Here is a 16,676-nt window from a genome sequence, read left to right on the forward strand (position 1 = left end):
CGATCGCTGTCTTTACAAGGCTTAACGAGGACGACGAAACATTTTTTTTTTTTACGTAAATATCGACGCCGGAGCGTAATTTAAAGGTGATTTGCGAGATAATCGCAACAGAATGTACACTTACGGAATAAAATAGAAGTAATTTGTGGGGGGGGGGAAAAATGTCATGACAGCGCTTTGTTTGTCTATACAGGGTGTTCAAAATTAAGCTTTCACGAGCGCTACGCAAACACAGCGATGACAGGAAACCGGATGATAACTTTACGCTACTTGTGTAAGAAACAGGTGCCGCTAATTATGTAGCACCTGTTTCTTACTCAAGGAACAGAAAAACTAGCACCAGTTTTCTTTTGTTCGCCTATTTATAAAGTGCTAGTGAAAGCTTAATTTTGAACACCCTGTATACTTCACGTCCCGTTTCTGCGCTGTTTTTTTTTGTGTGTCAGCATGTAGCAACTACGCCCACACCGTTGCTTTGACTCATGAAATCCTCGCTTCGCCGTTCCGAGGTACGCCGCCATTTTCGGGAAAATTTTGGTGTCATGGCAGCCCGCATAGAAAACAGCAGCCAATGAAAAGCGCTCAATTTGATTGACAGGTCGAGCCCTTTTTCTTAGGCTCCTCCTAATGGCCAGACTCCCTTTGGCATATACGGCGCTGCATCGCTCTCTGCATCGCTCCAAACCACGTGGCCCTCTGACGTTGAACGGACGCTGTACCCCCTGCGCTCCCGATCGACGCGATTTCGGTTTCAGGATTATTTCAGGATTATCGTTCCGTTTTTAACGGAATGATTTTCAACGAGGACTGTCTTCCATTATGCTATCTCGCTTTTGCCCGAAATCCTTTAATTAAGGGATTAATTAATGAATTTTAGGTAATTAGTCATCTTGTAGTTGCTTTTTTTATTAAACAATCTCTATAAAGGACTAAAAAAAACGACGCGGGTTAATTTCTAGCTAGTCTAAAAGAGGTGGTGCTTAATTCCAGTCTTTTCTGCAGAATAGCTTGGTACGAGCAGATGGGTACCCGTGTAAATAGTGCATATAAATAATAAGATACGCATCTACCGATAAGATATGTGTATGTGTAAATAATAAAACACTGTTATTGTCCAAGAACTTTCTTCTGCTGCAGCTTTTGGCGTCCTTCGCAGGTTTTGGAGTTTGGGTCTCGAAGCGTCACAGTAATTGAATTACATTGAGTTCGACTAATATTAGTAGCGGAGCAGTTTCGAGGGGCGTGTGGGGGGGGGAGGAGAGGGGCAGCCGCCCCGGGCGCCCGTGTTGTAACATTTTTTTAGCCCGTGGCCGTGGAAAGCGTGGGCTTCACGCTTGTCCTGCCCCTGCGGTAATTCGCCTCGGGCCGGCTCTGATTAGTAGAGCCTTCTGCACTTGCTTTTACTACAGACATTACAAAAATCCCCCATAAATGTCACCATCCTTTTGCTCGTTTTGCGTTATTTAGATCGGATGACCTTCCGGTGCCATAATACTTCAAATTGGCAGGCCAAAAAGAAAAAAACAAAAAAAAAACGAAAGTGGCGAAGTACGTCCAGTGCTATACGACGAGAGATCGCGCGCAATTTCTCTTTGGAGAGGTCATTCCAAATTCTGTTAGAGCCATTTCATTTGATTAAAAAAAAAGCCAATTCATTGCCTACTGGAGAAGGAGGAGATCTTTCTTATATCCTTGAGTCTGCACTGCAGACGAAGTATAGTGTTCTTGGCAGCACGAACATATTGGAAAGCGTCAGTATCGTTAATTAAAGGCGAAACTTCGCACGGTAGTCCGAGTTCTTTCGGGCTTCCTGAACGGCATCTTCACATAAAAACTAGACTGCGTGGAGAGGGTTTGTGACACGTTGATAAATGGTTTATTACAACATGCACGCTATAAAGTACAGGGTGTTACCCTATAAAAGTCTACCCGTGCCGCCATGCCGTATTCGCCAATTACTCAATGCAGGTGGCACATTGTGCGATCTTTATATAAAGCTCATAAGGACAATTAATCTTGGTAAATTTCAAAGGGATTGAGTGCCGCAGCACGAAGTTATAACTCAAAACGTGCAATTCCCATAGTCAAAACAAACAAGATGGCGGCGTTGAGAAGAGCACTTGACATGCTGCTCCCCACACGACAACGTGTCGCATATCCTGCCAGCCGGATGGAACTGCAGTTTTCATTTCGCTTTCGTGTAACTGTCCTATTTTCCTCAGAACTAAGCAACGTGAGGAACGAAAAATGCCGACGCATACTCAGCAGACGACACCCAAAAGGGATGTCGTCTGCTAACTGAGAGGCGCCATCTTGGCTGTTTTGACTACGGGAACCTCACGTTTTGCGCTATAACTTTGCGTTACGGTGCTCAATCACTTCGATATTTACCATGATGGAATGTCCTTATGAGTTTTATACGTAGGCAACACATTGTACCGCCTGCATTGAGTAATTGGCGAGCACGGCATGCCGGCGCGGGTAGACTTTTATAGGGTAACACCCTGTACAGTGAACATTTAGGTTATATTTATCCGGTATAGTATTGACATGACATAACGAACTAACATGTTCGTTCGAAACCGCAGGGCATGGTGAGGTCACGCGGCGACGACATGTCGTCCCAGGAGGACCCGTTGACCACGGCGGCCGACTGGCCCGCCGAAGCCCAGCAGCCCCAGGGACGAATCCTCCCCGATCGGAGAAAAAGATCCGCGGACTCCAACGACGAGTCTTCGTCTTCCTCCGTCTGCGACGACACCACCAGCACCACCAACAACAACAACGTCAAGCAACCGCGAAGGACAGGGACGCCGAGTTCAGGTCGCAGACGACGAACGACGTTGTCAGCCCGGGAACGCAACTTACGGCGCCTCGAAAGCAACGAGCGAGAGCGCATGCGCATGCACAGTCTCAACGACGCCTTCCAGGCGTTGCGAGAAGTCATTCCACACGTGGCCATGGAGAGGAAACTCTCAAAGATTGAGACGCTCACCCTGGCCAAGAACTACATCATGGCTCTCACAAACGTCATCTGCGACATTCGCGGCGAACCGAGGCCCTACGAGTTCTGCCCTGCGGACGAAGACGACGTTGACAGACAGAACAACGACGACGAGGACGACGAAGACGACGAAGACGAGCTCAAAGACGACGATCTCCCAGTGAGCGACGAAGCCCTTTGACGGTGGAGGCACAGCCAACCGCATCGACAGCGACATCGTTTTTGGGTTCCGATTTGCGCAGCCATCTTGTTGTTTGATCCTTTCTCGGTTTCACCAAGATTCATTTCATTGAGAAAGGCTTGACATTTTATTCATGTTTCCGTTTCGCAAACTTCACTGGCAGAAAAGGACTGCATTGTGGTGCACTGTGTTCAACGTGGAGCCTCGAATGTTGGGCCTTGTTGGCTTCCTCAGTTGTAGTTCAGTCAGATGACATATGGGGGCGCTGTGGCTGTCATACTTGTTCCCATGCAGCCACCAGGGGTGCCACTCTTTGTTAATTGTCAGGGATGTGGAGCCTGCAGTTTTGGGAAGAAAAAAAAAAGATGTTGGGCAACAACAACTTCGGTTAAAACACTTCGCTCGCTAAATTTTCGCTTCGTGATGGATCAGACACAATTTGAAGTCACTCGTCCATGAGGTTTCTCCATATCAGTGACAGGCTATCATGGATCAGGGTGTAACTGGGACTGCGCCACGTGACAATGATATTTTGTGTTGTAGATATTCCGCTAATGGGTTACGTTGCGTGGTGTCACGTGCATGCTATATAACAATCGGCAAAGCTCATTGCGGCACTCCACATTTCTGAAAGCCATCCCGTACAACAATCAAACAGCCCAGTGCCCAGTATGTCGTCTGCGGCTCTCTAAAAGAACTGCAAGTCATTGTGTGAAGCCTTCTGGCCACGTTTCGCTAGCGACACCGCGTATCTGTAGTGAGGCGAATACTGTTTCCATACGAGAGTCGACGAGTGTCATTTTTGTTGTCGATATGCTTTTTGTTTTTGAGCTTTATTGTTATTGTTTTGTTGGTTCATCTTGTCAAATACTTTAGCCATTTTCTGGAGGGTAGCAGTCACAGCGCAGCAGGCTATATTTTGCTTGTCTCAGATATATGCTGCTGTATATGGTTGCTGCAGATATTACACAAGACTAGAAACTGCCTTCGCCTGAATACGGTTTCAGGGTTCTAGCAAAATCTTGCAGTGTGGTGCAGCAACACACCTGTCAAGTTTTGGACTGGCCTTAGGTATTCGAGTGAACGAAATTGTTCATCCCCTCGCAGTACAGAAGACGCTTTTTAGCTGCGGTGGATGGTGCATCATGCTCTAAATATTGCCACACACCACTGCTTTGATGACACAATGTCTTTGGCATCGCTGTTGAGAGTGTCACCGATGAAGTAGTACCACAACTCATCAAACAGTTGGAAATGGTCTAGTAGCCAACGTTGCTTTGAAGCACTAGCACTAAAAATGTCGGACTTGGACCTACAATTGTCAGTGAATAATTATCTGGAATGAGGATATCTGGTGCATATTATCCGAGATTCTGGGATCAGAGATCAGTGATTAAATAGTTCAAAATTTCTTGGAGCGATTATCACCGCAGTGGGCTACTCAATATTTAATTGTCTGCAATGTGTAGACCACCTGCAGTGTATCATTGGGTCACCAAACCGTTGCCATTTACCAGTACTAATATGTTGGCCAGTAAAAAGCCCAGCATCATTCTGTTTCCGGGGTATCTGTTATCGTGATTCAGAGTCCTTTAAACAGAAATTATAGATATCAGAGAGAGGTTACATTTAAAAAATAGCAGATACACTTGGCTTTCTGAGAGACAACGAAGTTCACAACAGCGGCGGTTAGTCTCAAGTTACTTTCAGGTATGCATACAAATGCTTCGTTAATGTCAGAACTTATTCACGTTCACTGTAATTCACATCTTTTTCTCACGCTTTTTGTTTTTTACCAAACGTGATAGATAAGCCTTACAAGCTTTGCAGGTGTGTTGCTGCACTGAAAACACCGGACGACAACAAGACTGTTTTGCCAGAACTCCTTAAACTGCCGCGTAACAGTGTGTGGAAAGGAAAGACGAGTGTCGAATGATTGCTGAATATTTCTGTTATTCTTGTACGCCCCTCTCAGCCGAAGTCATTGTAGCATACATATATATATATATATATATTTCTTTACCCGAACATGTAAGGGTGTCGAGATTATTTTCTGCAAGCAGACGACGCTGTGCTAACTGCGAGAACTGTGGCCAAAAGGGCTGAGCCTTCGCGGCTCAGACCTTCTTACAAGTTTAAAGTAGAATAGTTAACGTTGCTGAGACAACACAAGACTGTGTGCCTATACTGACCCGTACAATCCACTTTGCAAAATCTGCACTTCGCTTCTTTGACACGTTACTTTATAGTACTAAAGCAGGAAATATGGGAGTACCCCGCCCTCCACTTTCACGTGGTAGAAAATAGAACGCAAGGAACGTCTGTTAGAAGTTGCGCAGTCGTACCGCTTGCTACGCAGTTAAGAGTTGTACATTCGGGTATGGTGCACAAACCACAACAGGTTTTCCCGGCGATTCTAATCCGAGTGCCAGCTAAATTAATCCACGTGCCATGCAAACTTTATGGGGCATGGATTAATTTAGCTGGCACTTGGATTAAAATCGCCGGGAAAACCAGTAGACTAGGACCGGCCAAATCACAGAGGATGTTGCCGATGGGTCTCATTCTTCGAACATCACCGAGTTCATTGACGATTGATTGTATACGTAATCGAAACAAGCGCTATTAATTGGTGGTGTAATATGCGCAAAATTATACGCAAAATACTGCGTATGCATTTATTTGTACGTTGTCATTGGTTACTAAAGGTCACCGTGGCTAAAGCAAGCAGATGCTCCATTCTCTTTCACTGTCTGCTTTTACTGTCATCTGACAAGAAGCTGGGCCACCTCTCAATGCTTCTGCATGCTATCACCTTGGGGGAGATCACATGACATCAAACACCCCCCCCCCTTTAAAAGGCCAAGCTCTCTGTCAGTCATGATACTCACAAACCCTCTCTAGTGGCAGTACTGTCCCCGTACAAGCGACTTAATGTAGCAACCGTAGCAGCAACTTTTAAAAGTAACATGACGGACATTTAAGGTCGCCAGGAAAGATACGTACACAGAACTTTATTTGTACACAAAGTTGCACCACCGCGTAGGAGGCACAAGTATCTAGCTGCACCACAGTTCAGCGAGAGCTCTGACTTAGCACAGATGCACATGTACAGTAGAACTATAGAACACTGGGGAACAGCTACAACGTCAGATTTATATTGTCTCCTATCTCTTTCATTGCCAAGAAGCTCAAGTATCGTAACAAGAAGTGGATACGCCTTTGCTTTTACTTTGCCGCACTTTCAGTTTGATGTTATTGATTGTTTGCTGAAGATACTGAGAAAACATATTCTGTGATCAGTTGCAACATCGTCATGCTGTGACCCTATTGTCGTATGCCAAGCAGCGCACAACATCTTGTCCCAATGTTGGCTCAATATTGGCCATACTGGCCCAATTTAATGACCACTATTGCCGATATACAGCCAATATAGGGCCAGTATATTATGTTGCTTGGGATAAGACAGAGAAAGGGAGTCAAAACAGCATAATATACTGGTCCAATATTGGCTGTATATCGGCAATACTGGTGTGTTGGGCCAGCATGACCAATATTGAGCCAACATTGGGCCTAGACGTTGCACTGCTCGAGATACGACAACAGGATCACAGCAAGATGACGATGCTGCAACTGCAGTGAATTCACTGTTTGACAAGGATCAGAAAGCTGCGATTTGGACACCTTCCAAGTTATTCATGAGCGTTGTGCCTCGAGTGAACCAAACAGGTTAAGAAATATTTGTAAGCTGTTGTGACGCAAGAACCTAGGCTCGAACTGCGGAAACTTTCACTGGAAATTGTCAAACAGTACTGGTTTTCAATCCACTCCCATTCTTTTTCACAAAAAAGGTGCGTTACTGTGCATATTGCACGTGCAGCCTATTTGACAACACAAAATGACAAAAACACGAATATTTAAAAGCTCGATGCCATTGACCCAACATAAAAAAAAACAGAGTTGGAAAAAATAGAACACAGTAAGAAATCACTACCACATTACATTCGTGCACAGTGGGCAGGGAAAGAAGTCTCGCCCAATCAGAGCGTGCCAGCTGTGAACGACATTGATGACAATGAGACAAAGCCTTCGATTCAAAACCATGTGCTTTTTTGTAGGTATATCCTTTGCTATATTCACATAGGTATGCACCTCTAGTAGATTAGCCGGAGATTATTTTTGTGCGAGTCCCTCCTCATCTTTTAAATCTGGGCCCATAAATCTGGTCCCTACATATGCAGTGGCTTTCTTTATAAGCACACCAGAAACATGACTATGCAAGGTAGACTTCGTTCAGCTGCATTCTTGGCTTTGTCTGGATTTGGTTTGGTTATCTAGGTTACATGAAGTATGCTAGTTTTCGTCTATGGTGCAAATCTGAGAGCGGTGACTACTAGCTAGCATTTAGACCGCCTGAACCGGTTCAGAACGCAGTATACGCTTTTTCGTTAAGCTTCATTTGGCAACGCAATGAGTCACTGATAAGACTGACTCAAAAAATGCACCAGAAACCCGTGTCATTTGATCCTGCTGCGTCATCTAGTTACCTCAAGGATGCCTTTGAATGCTAACAGGCAATCGTACATCCAGAGAGCTCTATGTACAGGCTTACTTCTTTTTCTTTTTTTTTTGTTTACTCAGAGTGGTGAACTTTACACGTGCTCGAGAATCGAATCAATCTGAACACCACCAGTTTTTAAAGCTGTGCACTCATAGAGGGTAGCAAATATGTAAAACAGCAGAAACAGGATTATCGAATTGCCGAACCTGTTTAGAATACGTGCCGTGGCTGTTGGAACTGTACAGTTAAAGAAATCGACAGTAGAGATTGCCAATGCCATAACGGCATTGCATTCAATGTTTTATCTATAGAAATGTGCTAAACAATCACAAACATCTCCTGGAAGCAGTTTGGATTACAGGCCCCAAACTAGAGTGTCATATTTAATGCTGGGCAAAAATCGAAATTTTGTGTTTAAACCAGTGGAGGGCATCGCTTGAAGCTTATACTTTGTACCCAGTATGCCAGTATACCTAGCCCCGCTTCAGGCATACTCTGCACCCAGTATACGAGTATTTTTTCGCCAGACATGAAGAACATGTGGTGCCCAGTACACATACTTCACACACTTCTGCAGGTGCGAATTTTTTTTTTTCTCGGACAGACCCCGTAGTGATTTTTGCAAAGCTAATTTTTGTTTCCTCAGTATTTTTCCTATTTCTTTTACCATTATTACTGTTTTCTGTAAATAAAACGTCAGGAAGCCTGTAAACCGCCTTTTGACTCTTTCGCACATTTCCTTTTTTTTTTATTTGTGTTACTTTGCTTGTTCTTGTGCATGAGCTGGCTTGTACTGTGCAGTACAATACTGCAGAGCGCAATTTGGCCCTATACGTTGAGTGTGATTCTGATATTGGCTCATCACTGGTTTAAACCCAACCACAGTGAAACTGGTGGCATTTAATTGACTTTCGCTGATCAATGATACAATTCTCATGTATATGTCTCGTTTCTACTTCAAGTGATTCGAAACTCATACCTGTCGGGGAAGTTAATGGAAGTCGTTTATAATCACTCCAGCATGACAAGTTATTTGTTGCGGGGTAATCAGCAGAGGTGCCAGACCTGAAAGGACAGTTCTTGAAAGAGTATATGTCCAGGGCACTGTAACATTTGTAAGCACATGCTTGAGCACCGACATATTTTGAAACAAGAAGTAAGCGAGTAAAAAATTGCATGCAACATTTTCTGTTATGGCTTCCTTTCAGACTAAAAAAAAAGCCCGCTCGAAGAAGTACGTACACGGTGCCCCGTCTTTGTTGTAATTTCCTTTAGACAAACTAGGGCAGTGCGCGGGTGGGCATAACTTTGCCAGCCTTTGCCCCGAATGGACCCGAGCTTCCCCACACCAAGGCCCTCCCTAGCCGAGCTCGGCTCATCTCCTTATTTGTAACGTGTTCTATTCGGCCAGTCTATAATTACGTGGAAGAGAACTAGATTAGCAAAATAAAATAAATAAATAAAATGGCATTGCTGTCAAAAGCTGGGGTCTGAGAAAAAAAAAGCTCGAACGAGTACCTGAGCCTGGGGTCAAATCAACTGTAAGGGCTGAACCTGTCTGGGACCAGCCATTCAAGTGCAGTGCTCCGAGAAAAAACTCTACTGACTTTTGTCTCGGAGCGTGCTACAGGCATTGCGGCTGAATAGCATTTTGAAGTTAACACTTTATCGTGTGGTGAGAACTATCGCAGCCTGTTGAGATGGGAAGCATCGAAGATTATTAGCAGTTTCCACGTGCAAACAAAATGGCAACATGTCAGAAAGCAACAGTCTTACCTCCAGACCTTTTTTCGGAAACCTCGTATGTACTACTTCACGTACGAGGAAACGTGTCTGTCTGGGGCTCTGAAGGACGCGGGCGTACTTTAAAATGAATTGGGTATATGAAATGTACTTGATAGCACGGATAATAACCTCTCGTGTGACATGCCGGGTAGCACAGTTGCCATTCGATCTGTGTTGACGTTCAGGTTGAGTTTGCCAAATACTGCAATCTCCGTTTGCCCATGACCGCAGAGGTCATTGCTGAACAATCACTTTGTTCGAAGCACCATCATTTTTGGGGGTTTTCCCACGAAGGCTTGGCAAAACTTTTCGCATCTGTGAACTGCGTGCGTGTTTGAAATCTATGTAGTACAGTACGACTGTCGTAGGCTGTTGTCTTCTCCTGGTTCGAGGCCAGTTCTTACGAGCTTTCCCACTACTAATGCAAGCTTCCGTTCTGTTATAATCTGCCAGATGAAGCGCATATATAGTTTGCACCTGAATGCTTGCACGTAACCAGCAGGCAGCGTATGGGCAACACAAATCGTCAAGTAGTCCGCACTGACGTGTAGAGCTCTCTCCGTATTGCTTACTGCATCAGCCCACACACACTACTATTCTCTGCACCGGCATTCGTACGAGAGTGTCCCGCTGCTACGTTGATTCATTTTCGCCAGAGATGGTTTCAGCCATGGACATAGGACACCGAGGACCAGATGACTGGTTCGGTAGCATTGACGGGGATCAGACAAGAAGTCCCCCGACCACATGTGCCAAACTCGAAATTAATGGGCAGCCATCGCGATCGAACTTCTCGGCGTGTTCCGAACTGCTTGTTGGTGTGTTTGTCCTTTGTTGAAAGCGTCACCTGGTGGCTGTTTAGACTGTTCTCAAAGGAAGAGTGTCTTGTTGTTACACGCCGTGGTACGTAGAACTGATCCCCTTATTGGGCTAGACACGCGTGATGTCAAATGATCCATATGTACGCTCCTGCCCTACCACAGCTCGGGGGGAAAACGCGCAACGGCGTGTTGCGACGCCACGTGTATGTTTATGTGGGCATCGTGAGACACGGTATGGGCGAAGAGTTATCTGTTGGTGATAAGAGAATGCCTGAGCAGAAGTTGCTGGCGAATGTGGTTCAGCGTAGCAGTACGGCATCTTGTTAAGACTAGTCTTTTGCAAAGCGTAGCACTTCGGAAGCAGGCAGATCTCCTCGGATGCATCACGAGGCCCTTCGAGTTTCACCACGAGAATTCAGACTCTGTGCTTCGTCAGAAAGTACCTACTACTGCCCCCGAGAGCATTCCACCCCCCATCATATTGTCCCCTACCAGATTATAACATTCCATTCTCGTTCCCAATCTCACTGGAGAGCCGATTAATGGTAAAGATGCATTTAGGTGCAATCAAATAGTGTCTACAAAGTTTTCTTTCAATGTCCACGTTCTATTGTGATATTGGTGTGATAATAGTGTGCATTAAGACATCATCCCGTCTCTCCCCACGAGGGTCCGACACGGGCATTCGGGAATGCCTCCGGGAGGGGGTTTGTTTGTGTGTATGTGTATACGTGCCCATTGAAGGTGGTGGTGACCCTGCCGGAATGCAGGACGAGATCGGCATTTTCTTCTTCTTCTTCTGCGCGTCTTCTGGTCTCCCGGGACGTTCCCGATTTCCCTGTGTCGTCCCTGGGACGTACATTGTCGTGTGTCTGTTACTGGGCTCACCGAAAGGACATCGAAGGCACGTACATGTGTTCAAAACGATAGACGCGTTGACGGTTTCAGACATTCCATTTTTGAGCTAGGATAACTCTCTTTGTCTAGCTAAAGGACTAGTCTTTTGTTGCACGCGGAGCCACGACACGACGCTGGGACACGATGTGCCCAGCGACTTCCCGGCAACCCTGTAGGATTTTCCCCCCCCCAATTTCAAAAGTCGAGACGGAGACGACAGGTCGTTGAGCAGAAAGCGCCCCCCATTGCAAGGCTATGTTCCGTTTTTTCATACTGAACGCGAGTAGAGTAAAAGTACTTGGAGTCAGAGAGTAATATATTTTGTATTCACAATTCCCATTTGTTGATATTTTTATTGTGGTAAGACATTCATATTACTATCAAATATTATATATCTATATACATATATACACTGGCGTACAAGTATATATGAACATACATATTCCTATACAAAGCAAAGGTCTTGAATGTCTGTTGAGAATGTTGCATTATTGTTGTCAAATAAAAGTTGAAAGCATATCTGGTTCTTATCTTCTGCAGCACCTCGGATGGGAGGCGATTTGAAAAATTTTGTCCTGCATGTCATGTCAAGTAACTGCGCTGGGGGTACCACTGCTCTGAGTACCTGCGCAATGAGAATCTATCAGGGATCCACAAATATGTGGCTCATTTTCTCCGTTCCTCGCAAAATATAATTTGTGAAATATTTCTGTATAATGTTTGCCAGTCAGCGATGAAATCATCTGGAAAACTCTCGTATCAAGGACCACATTTTAGACAGAGAGCCAATCAGCTCCTCCACAACACAGTCTCTCATAGCAGCGGTGTGTCATGTACAGTGTTTGTGGAACACACTCCGGCAGATTCCTTCCTCAGACTTGGACCACATGGACTTACAGACATGTGCCTACGTAACCCAGTCACCTGTCTGGAAGTCCATATGCATGACAATCTGTCACAATGAAAGGTATGACAGTTTTTACCAGTCAGCAACACTATTAGCTGGAACACTTAAGTATCCTCCATTTTCGGTAGAGGACCAATTAACTCCTCCACAGATAAAGTCTCTGACGGCAGTGGCTTCAGCTGCCACAGATAGACCAACTTCCCCGTCGCTGTCAGAATGTCTGACCTCTTTGGATGGTGCGACACAGAATGAACTGCACCCTTTGTCGGGTGCTCCAGCTTTTCCAGGAGCTTTCCTTCGACCAAGTTCCAGCAGTAAAGGCTGCCATCCTCGGAACCGGTATACACGATCGCGTCGTCCTCGCTCATGGCGCAGTCAACGTAATATTCTTCATTACGATGCCCTTTAAACTCTTGCAGCAGTTCCCCACTGCTCTTGTCCAGGAGTCTCAAACATGCCTGCTTTCCCAAGGTTGCCACCAGGAGGCAGAGGCCGTCGCGCGTGATCAGCGCACGCGTCGCTGGACTGCCCACAGTGTCGACCGCCAGCTGGCCTTGTCTCAAGTCGTACCTCCGCACACATCCATCGAGGGATGTGCAAACAATCTCGTGATCAGACACGCAAACCGACGTCACCGCGTCGCGGGCTTGATCTAGAACTTGGATCGGATCGCGGGCGCGACTTCTCAGATCCCACGTTCGGACGGTGCTGTCTTGAGAGCCCGAGATGGCTACTGTGGAGTCTTCGTTGAAACAGACCGTCTGAACAGAGCCGGCGTGCCCTCGAATCTTTCGCGTCGCGCGCCCCGTCGAAACGTCCCAGAGTACGACAGTTTTGTCCGATCCTGCGGATACTATCATGGCATTATCGCACGATCCGCGTACGTCAAAGACATCGCCGCCGTGGCCCAAGAAAGTCTGCAGGAGCAGGGCACCTCGAAAGGGATTCCATAGCTTGATGGTCCGGTCGCTGCCACCAGTCATGCAGTAGTTGCCGTCTACGTTGAAACGTACCGTTCGCACCGCACCTTGCTTACAGTCGAGTTGCCGGGTATTCACTGTAGGGACTCCCATGATATGTGTATGTTGTTAACACTTTTAGGCTTCTGGTTACACAAGTTTATGGCTCAAAAACAGAGATTTGAGCACCGTTTGGCCGCCATGTTGGTGGTTATGGACGCAGCCATCTTTCGATGTCGCTATTAATGCCGCTTCCGTCTTTATGGAGGTTTCGGCCTGCAAACGAAAGACCAAAACGAGATTGCTCGGCATTACGAAATAATCCCAGGACCAAGGATCGGAATCCTTGTGTGTGTGTGTGTGTTTTCTTTCGTTCAGTTCGGGTTTACGTTCAGGTATTGACTGTAGTATATTGGTTCGGGCTCAGCTCCGCGGAAGTGCGAACTCCGAACCGGTTCGGGAACGCGACTTTTGAGCTGATTGGTTCGGTTCAGTTACGGTTCTGCGAAAAATACGGGTTTTCGGTTCGGGTTCAGTTTCGGAACCGACAAGGGGCAAGAAAAACGCACACGTCAGCATCCCTAGTTTTGCGGTATCTTGCTTTTGTTATGTGGTGGTAATATTGTTTGCTTTGCTCAAGTACATTCAATTAACCGCAAAGCGCTCCTATCTTTATCTCTGTCTGGTCAACAGACAGCAAAAATAGACCTCTCCCTGTTCGTAAACAAATGACGTCATAGTGTTCGACAGCGCCACCAATTTGGTAGAGTTGAACTACGCTCGAAGCTAGAGGTGAACAAGGTCGCACCTGAAAGCCACGGTCTTGAGGGGATTACGATGGTCTCTGAAAGGGACGCGATCCTGCCTTTCTTTCAATAGGAGGAGGAGGAGGAGTGTCGTTGGGAGGAACCCGAGAGGTCTGCCTGCCTGATTAGGCGGCATGTTTCTCGGGAAGGGAAAGGTGGTGGAGAGGAGAGGAAAGGGTGAAGTGGAAGACCGAGCGGAATCCGCTCGGGAGGAGGATAGCTGCGTCCATGGGCCGACTTCAGGGGAACTGTGCCGGCATACGCCTATTACACATCTGAGGGAAACCCAGGAGGCAGCGAACAAGTGCCCATTCGTGGAACTCAGCCCTCCCCTTACGATTTGTTTCGGTTTTAGTCTGTCTACCAACGTCATGATAACGTTTCCCGGGTAGAGTCCTATTAAACACGATTTATGGCAACCTCGTATGAAAAAAAAAAAAAAATACATCAGAGAGCCCAAGGCATGTCATCCGAGCTCATTAAAAAGTAAATAAACATCCATATGAAGCTCAAATGAATATTTTTTTTCTTTGTCATGACAAACAGCAAGAACATGAAAAAATATATTTATTATTGCGCAGTGAAGTATATTAAAATGCCGCGTGCTTTCATAATGATGTGGAAAGCGTCTTCCAAAGAACTTGCATAGACTCATAAGTGGTAAAGCCAGCTGCAACGATGATACTTGAGTGAACCACGCAAATTCCGGACAGCTTTCATTCGCTGGATTTCGTCATCTTGGTATGGTCCTGCGTGCGGGGGAGGAGGAAAGAAGAGATGTCGCAAATTTCATATGGTCGATATAAAGTAAACTGCTGTTGCCTCTAACCTTGCGTTTCATGATGCACAGAATATTGACCCAAGCAAACGAACAGACGCCAACTGTGACCACACGTAAATGAGGAGGCATGAGAAAAAAGTTGACGCACTGCGCTGGAATCCAGAAGCAGCAGCTCAACTGTAAAAACGAGAGGCGAGAGTTTCTGATTATTCTCACTGTACGTTGACATATAGTTTGAAGAATTGTTGGACAATCAAAGAAGGATTGGCCCATTATTCAAAAAGTACTCCAGTTTTACCATGTATGTGGGCCAGAATTTTGCTCGCAGTTCTTCAAAGATATCTTCCTTGCCCTCCATTGCACTCATGGCTGCGAAGAACAAAGCAAAGAGCAAATAAGAGAACTTCACGCGCCGCTGCCGACAGTTTCGGTATTGTAGACTTTTAGCTAGAACGCAAAATGATGAGTAGGTCAAAGCAAACAAACAATTCTGTGATGAAAGATGAAGTCACGGTAATCCAGAAGATGTGGGTTCGATCCCTACAGCTGGCTAACCTTTTCAGTGACTTTCATCGTTGATTTCTTAGGCAATTTGAGGCTTTGTTTGTATCTGTCCCTTCTATATGTTGTTCCAGCCTCAGAACATCAGTTTCTCTCTTGTTAAACAATTCTGTGTTCTCCGCACAAGTCAAACGTTATTATCAAAAAGCATGAAAAAGATTTTCTATTTTGATCATATCTTGCCGTATCTTTATACACACATTTGCTTCTCGGGAACGGGCGGGGTAGACGTGAAGATAGCATTGAATTTCCACAAAGCTAAACGCCCACTGTTTCATGAGTGACATTGTCCTCACAAGCACATATCATTACATGTTTGACGGGCGCTCAGGGCGCCGTCCTTTCAGCTGCCGCAATTGGTGGAGAGGGTTGCTATTACTATGACCTCGGTGGATACAGACCCTCTCTCGCAGGCATTGCATTAGTTGGCTTACGGTCAAGCTCGGTCATGTCTGACGACCACTTTTATTTCCTTCGTGTATATTTGTCGACGCATATAGATCCTTATCTCAGTTTGTGAATCCACCAAGTTGGCAACCGTGTACCCGACATCTACAGTTTTGTTTTTATTGCAGTCGGTTTACTGCAGTATTGTAAATAAATAAATAAATAAATAAAAATGCCTCGTCAACGCAAGTAACGAACAGCGAAGAACGCAAAAGCAGACGACAGAGCAAATGTTTTTTCGTCACCCGCAACCCGATCCCGTCACAGAGACGCGTCTTCACCGCTTATAGTAACACTACGGATAATGTACACTGCCAACAACCCCCTACAGTAATAAACCACAGGGAATTAAGTCAACTCTGTTCTTTTTCAAACTTCGGATTGAAACAAGAGTAAATCTGTACTGACCAGGGTAGAAAGTAGCCAGTATAATGGACGATGACACTGCTTGGTCGGTGAGTGCTTTCTGGATAGCCGTCTTGGGCCCCTTCGTGGGTATGACGCGGTCCAAGTACCGGTACCAGTAGTTCAAGAAAGGCGCAGATACGGTGCCAGCGAAGATCATGTAGCGGAGAAGAAGCTTCCAGTCGTAGTTTTTACGAGATTCATCGTACCGTTTGAGGATAGTTTGTTGCGAAAATTCTGCGCTGACGTACAAGGTCGAGTAAGAAACTACGTTGGCCAAAAGCGGGCGCTTCTTAAAAATGGACGATATTTGAGAGATACGTGCTCGCACGGCATTCATTCTTCTATAAGACACGGTAGTTGGCTTGACGTGTAGTCCAGCAGAAGGCACACATAGGGACGGCGATTAGATGAAGAGATGAAGGCACCGTTATCGTGTGTAGCAGACGAAAATGGTTTCTGCTACTGTCGTTGTTGTTGGGCTGTCGTGTTATTTGCCCGCACATAAATTTAGTGTCAAAAATACAACTTTCTACACAAACATAAATAACAGAAACCTAA

General features: G+C 45.7%; 3 protein-coding genes across 6 annotated transcripts in view; 1 reads left to right on the forward strand and 2 right to left on the reverse strand.

Annotated features, from left to right (window-relative positions):
• Positions 1 to 11,768, forward strand: part of LOC135392038 (protein dimmed-like) — a 151,936-nt gene extending 140,168 nt beyond the window's left edge. For 3 of the 4 annotated variants that reach the window (XM_064622661.1, XM_064622659.1, XM_064622660.1), the window contains one exon: positions 2,589 to 11,768. In XM_064622661.1, the coding sequence (XP_064478731.1) occupies positions 2,592 to 3,185 (594 nt within the window). In that variant the 5' untranslated portion in view covers positions 2,589 to 2,591 and the 3' untranslated portion in view covers positions 3,186 to 11,768. Of the gene's footprint in view, positions 1 to 2,067; positions 2,201 to 2,588 lie in introns of those variants that run through there. The other variant, XM_064622658.1, reaches the window with a different exon arrangement.
• On the reverse strand, positions 11,562 to 13,348 carry LOC135392037 (WD repeat domain-containing protein 83-like). The gene has a single exon (XM_064622657.1). The coding sequence runs from the start codon at positions 13,227 to 13,229 to the stop codon at positions 12,261 to 12,263; it is 969 nt and encodes a 322-aa protein (XP_064478727.1). The 5' UTR covers positions 13,230 to 13,348; the 3' UTR covers positions 11,562 to 12,260.
• Positions 13,349 to 14,471: 1,123 nt separating this feature from the next.
• On the reverse strand, positions 14,472 to 16,572 carry LOC135393535 (mpv17-like protein). The gene is made up of 4 exons (XM_064623943.1): positions 16,119 to 16,572; positions 15,001 to 15,071; positions 14,751 to 14,879; positions 14,472 to 14,670 (listed from the first exon to the last, which is right to left on the reverse strand). Exons 1-4 carry the CDS (start codon positions 16,453 to 16,455, stop codon positions 14,638 to 14,640), a joined length of 570 nt encoding a protein of 189 aa, XP_064480013.1. The 5' UTR covers positions 16,456 to 16,572; the 3' UTR covers positions 14,472 to 14,637.
• Between the last annotated feature and the right edge of the window lie 104 nt (positions 16,573 to 16,676).

This window comes from Ornithodoros turicata, chromosome 4 (assembly GCF_037126465.1).
Source record: "Ornithodoros turicata isolate Travis chromosome 4, ASM3712646v1, whole genome shotgun sequence".
Classification (NCBI taxonomy): domain Eukaryota; kingdom Metazoa; phylum Arthropoda; class Arachnida; order Ixodida; family Argasidae; genus Ornithodoros; species Ornithodoros turicata.

Bases quoted from the DNA above. Each gene is read 5' to 3' on its own strand.
- LOC135392037 (XM_064622657.1), bottom strand. From the start codon at position 13,229: ATGGGAGTCCCTACAGTGAATACCCGGCAACTCGACTGTAAGCAAGGT.
- LOC135393535 (XM_064623943.1), bottom strand. From the start codon at position 16,455: ATGAATGCCGTGCGAGCACGTATCTCTCAAATATCGTCCATTTTTAAG. The intron at 14,880-15,000 runs GTAAAACTGGAG...TCGTTTTTACAG, and splicing joins AATTCTGGCCCACATACATG to TTGAGCTGCTGCTTCTGGAT. The intron at 14,671-14,750 runs GTTAGAGGCAAC...CCCCGCACGCAG, and splicing joins TGTGCATCATGAAACGCAAG to GACCATACCAAGATGACGAA.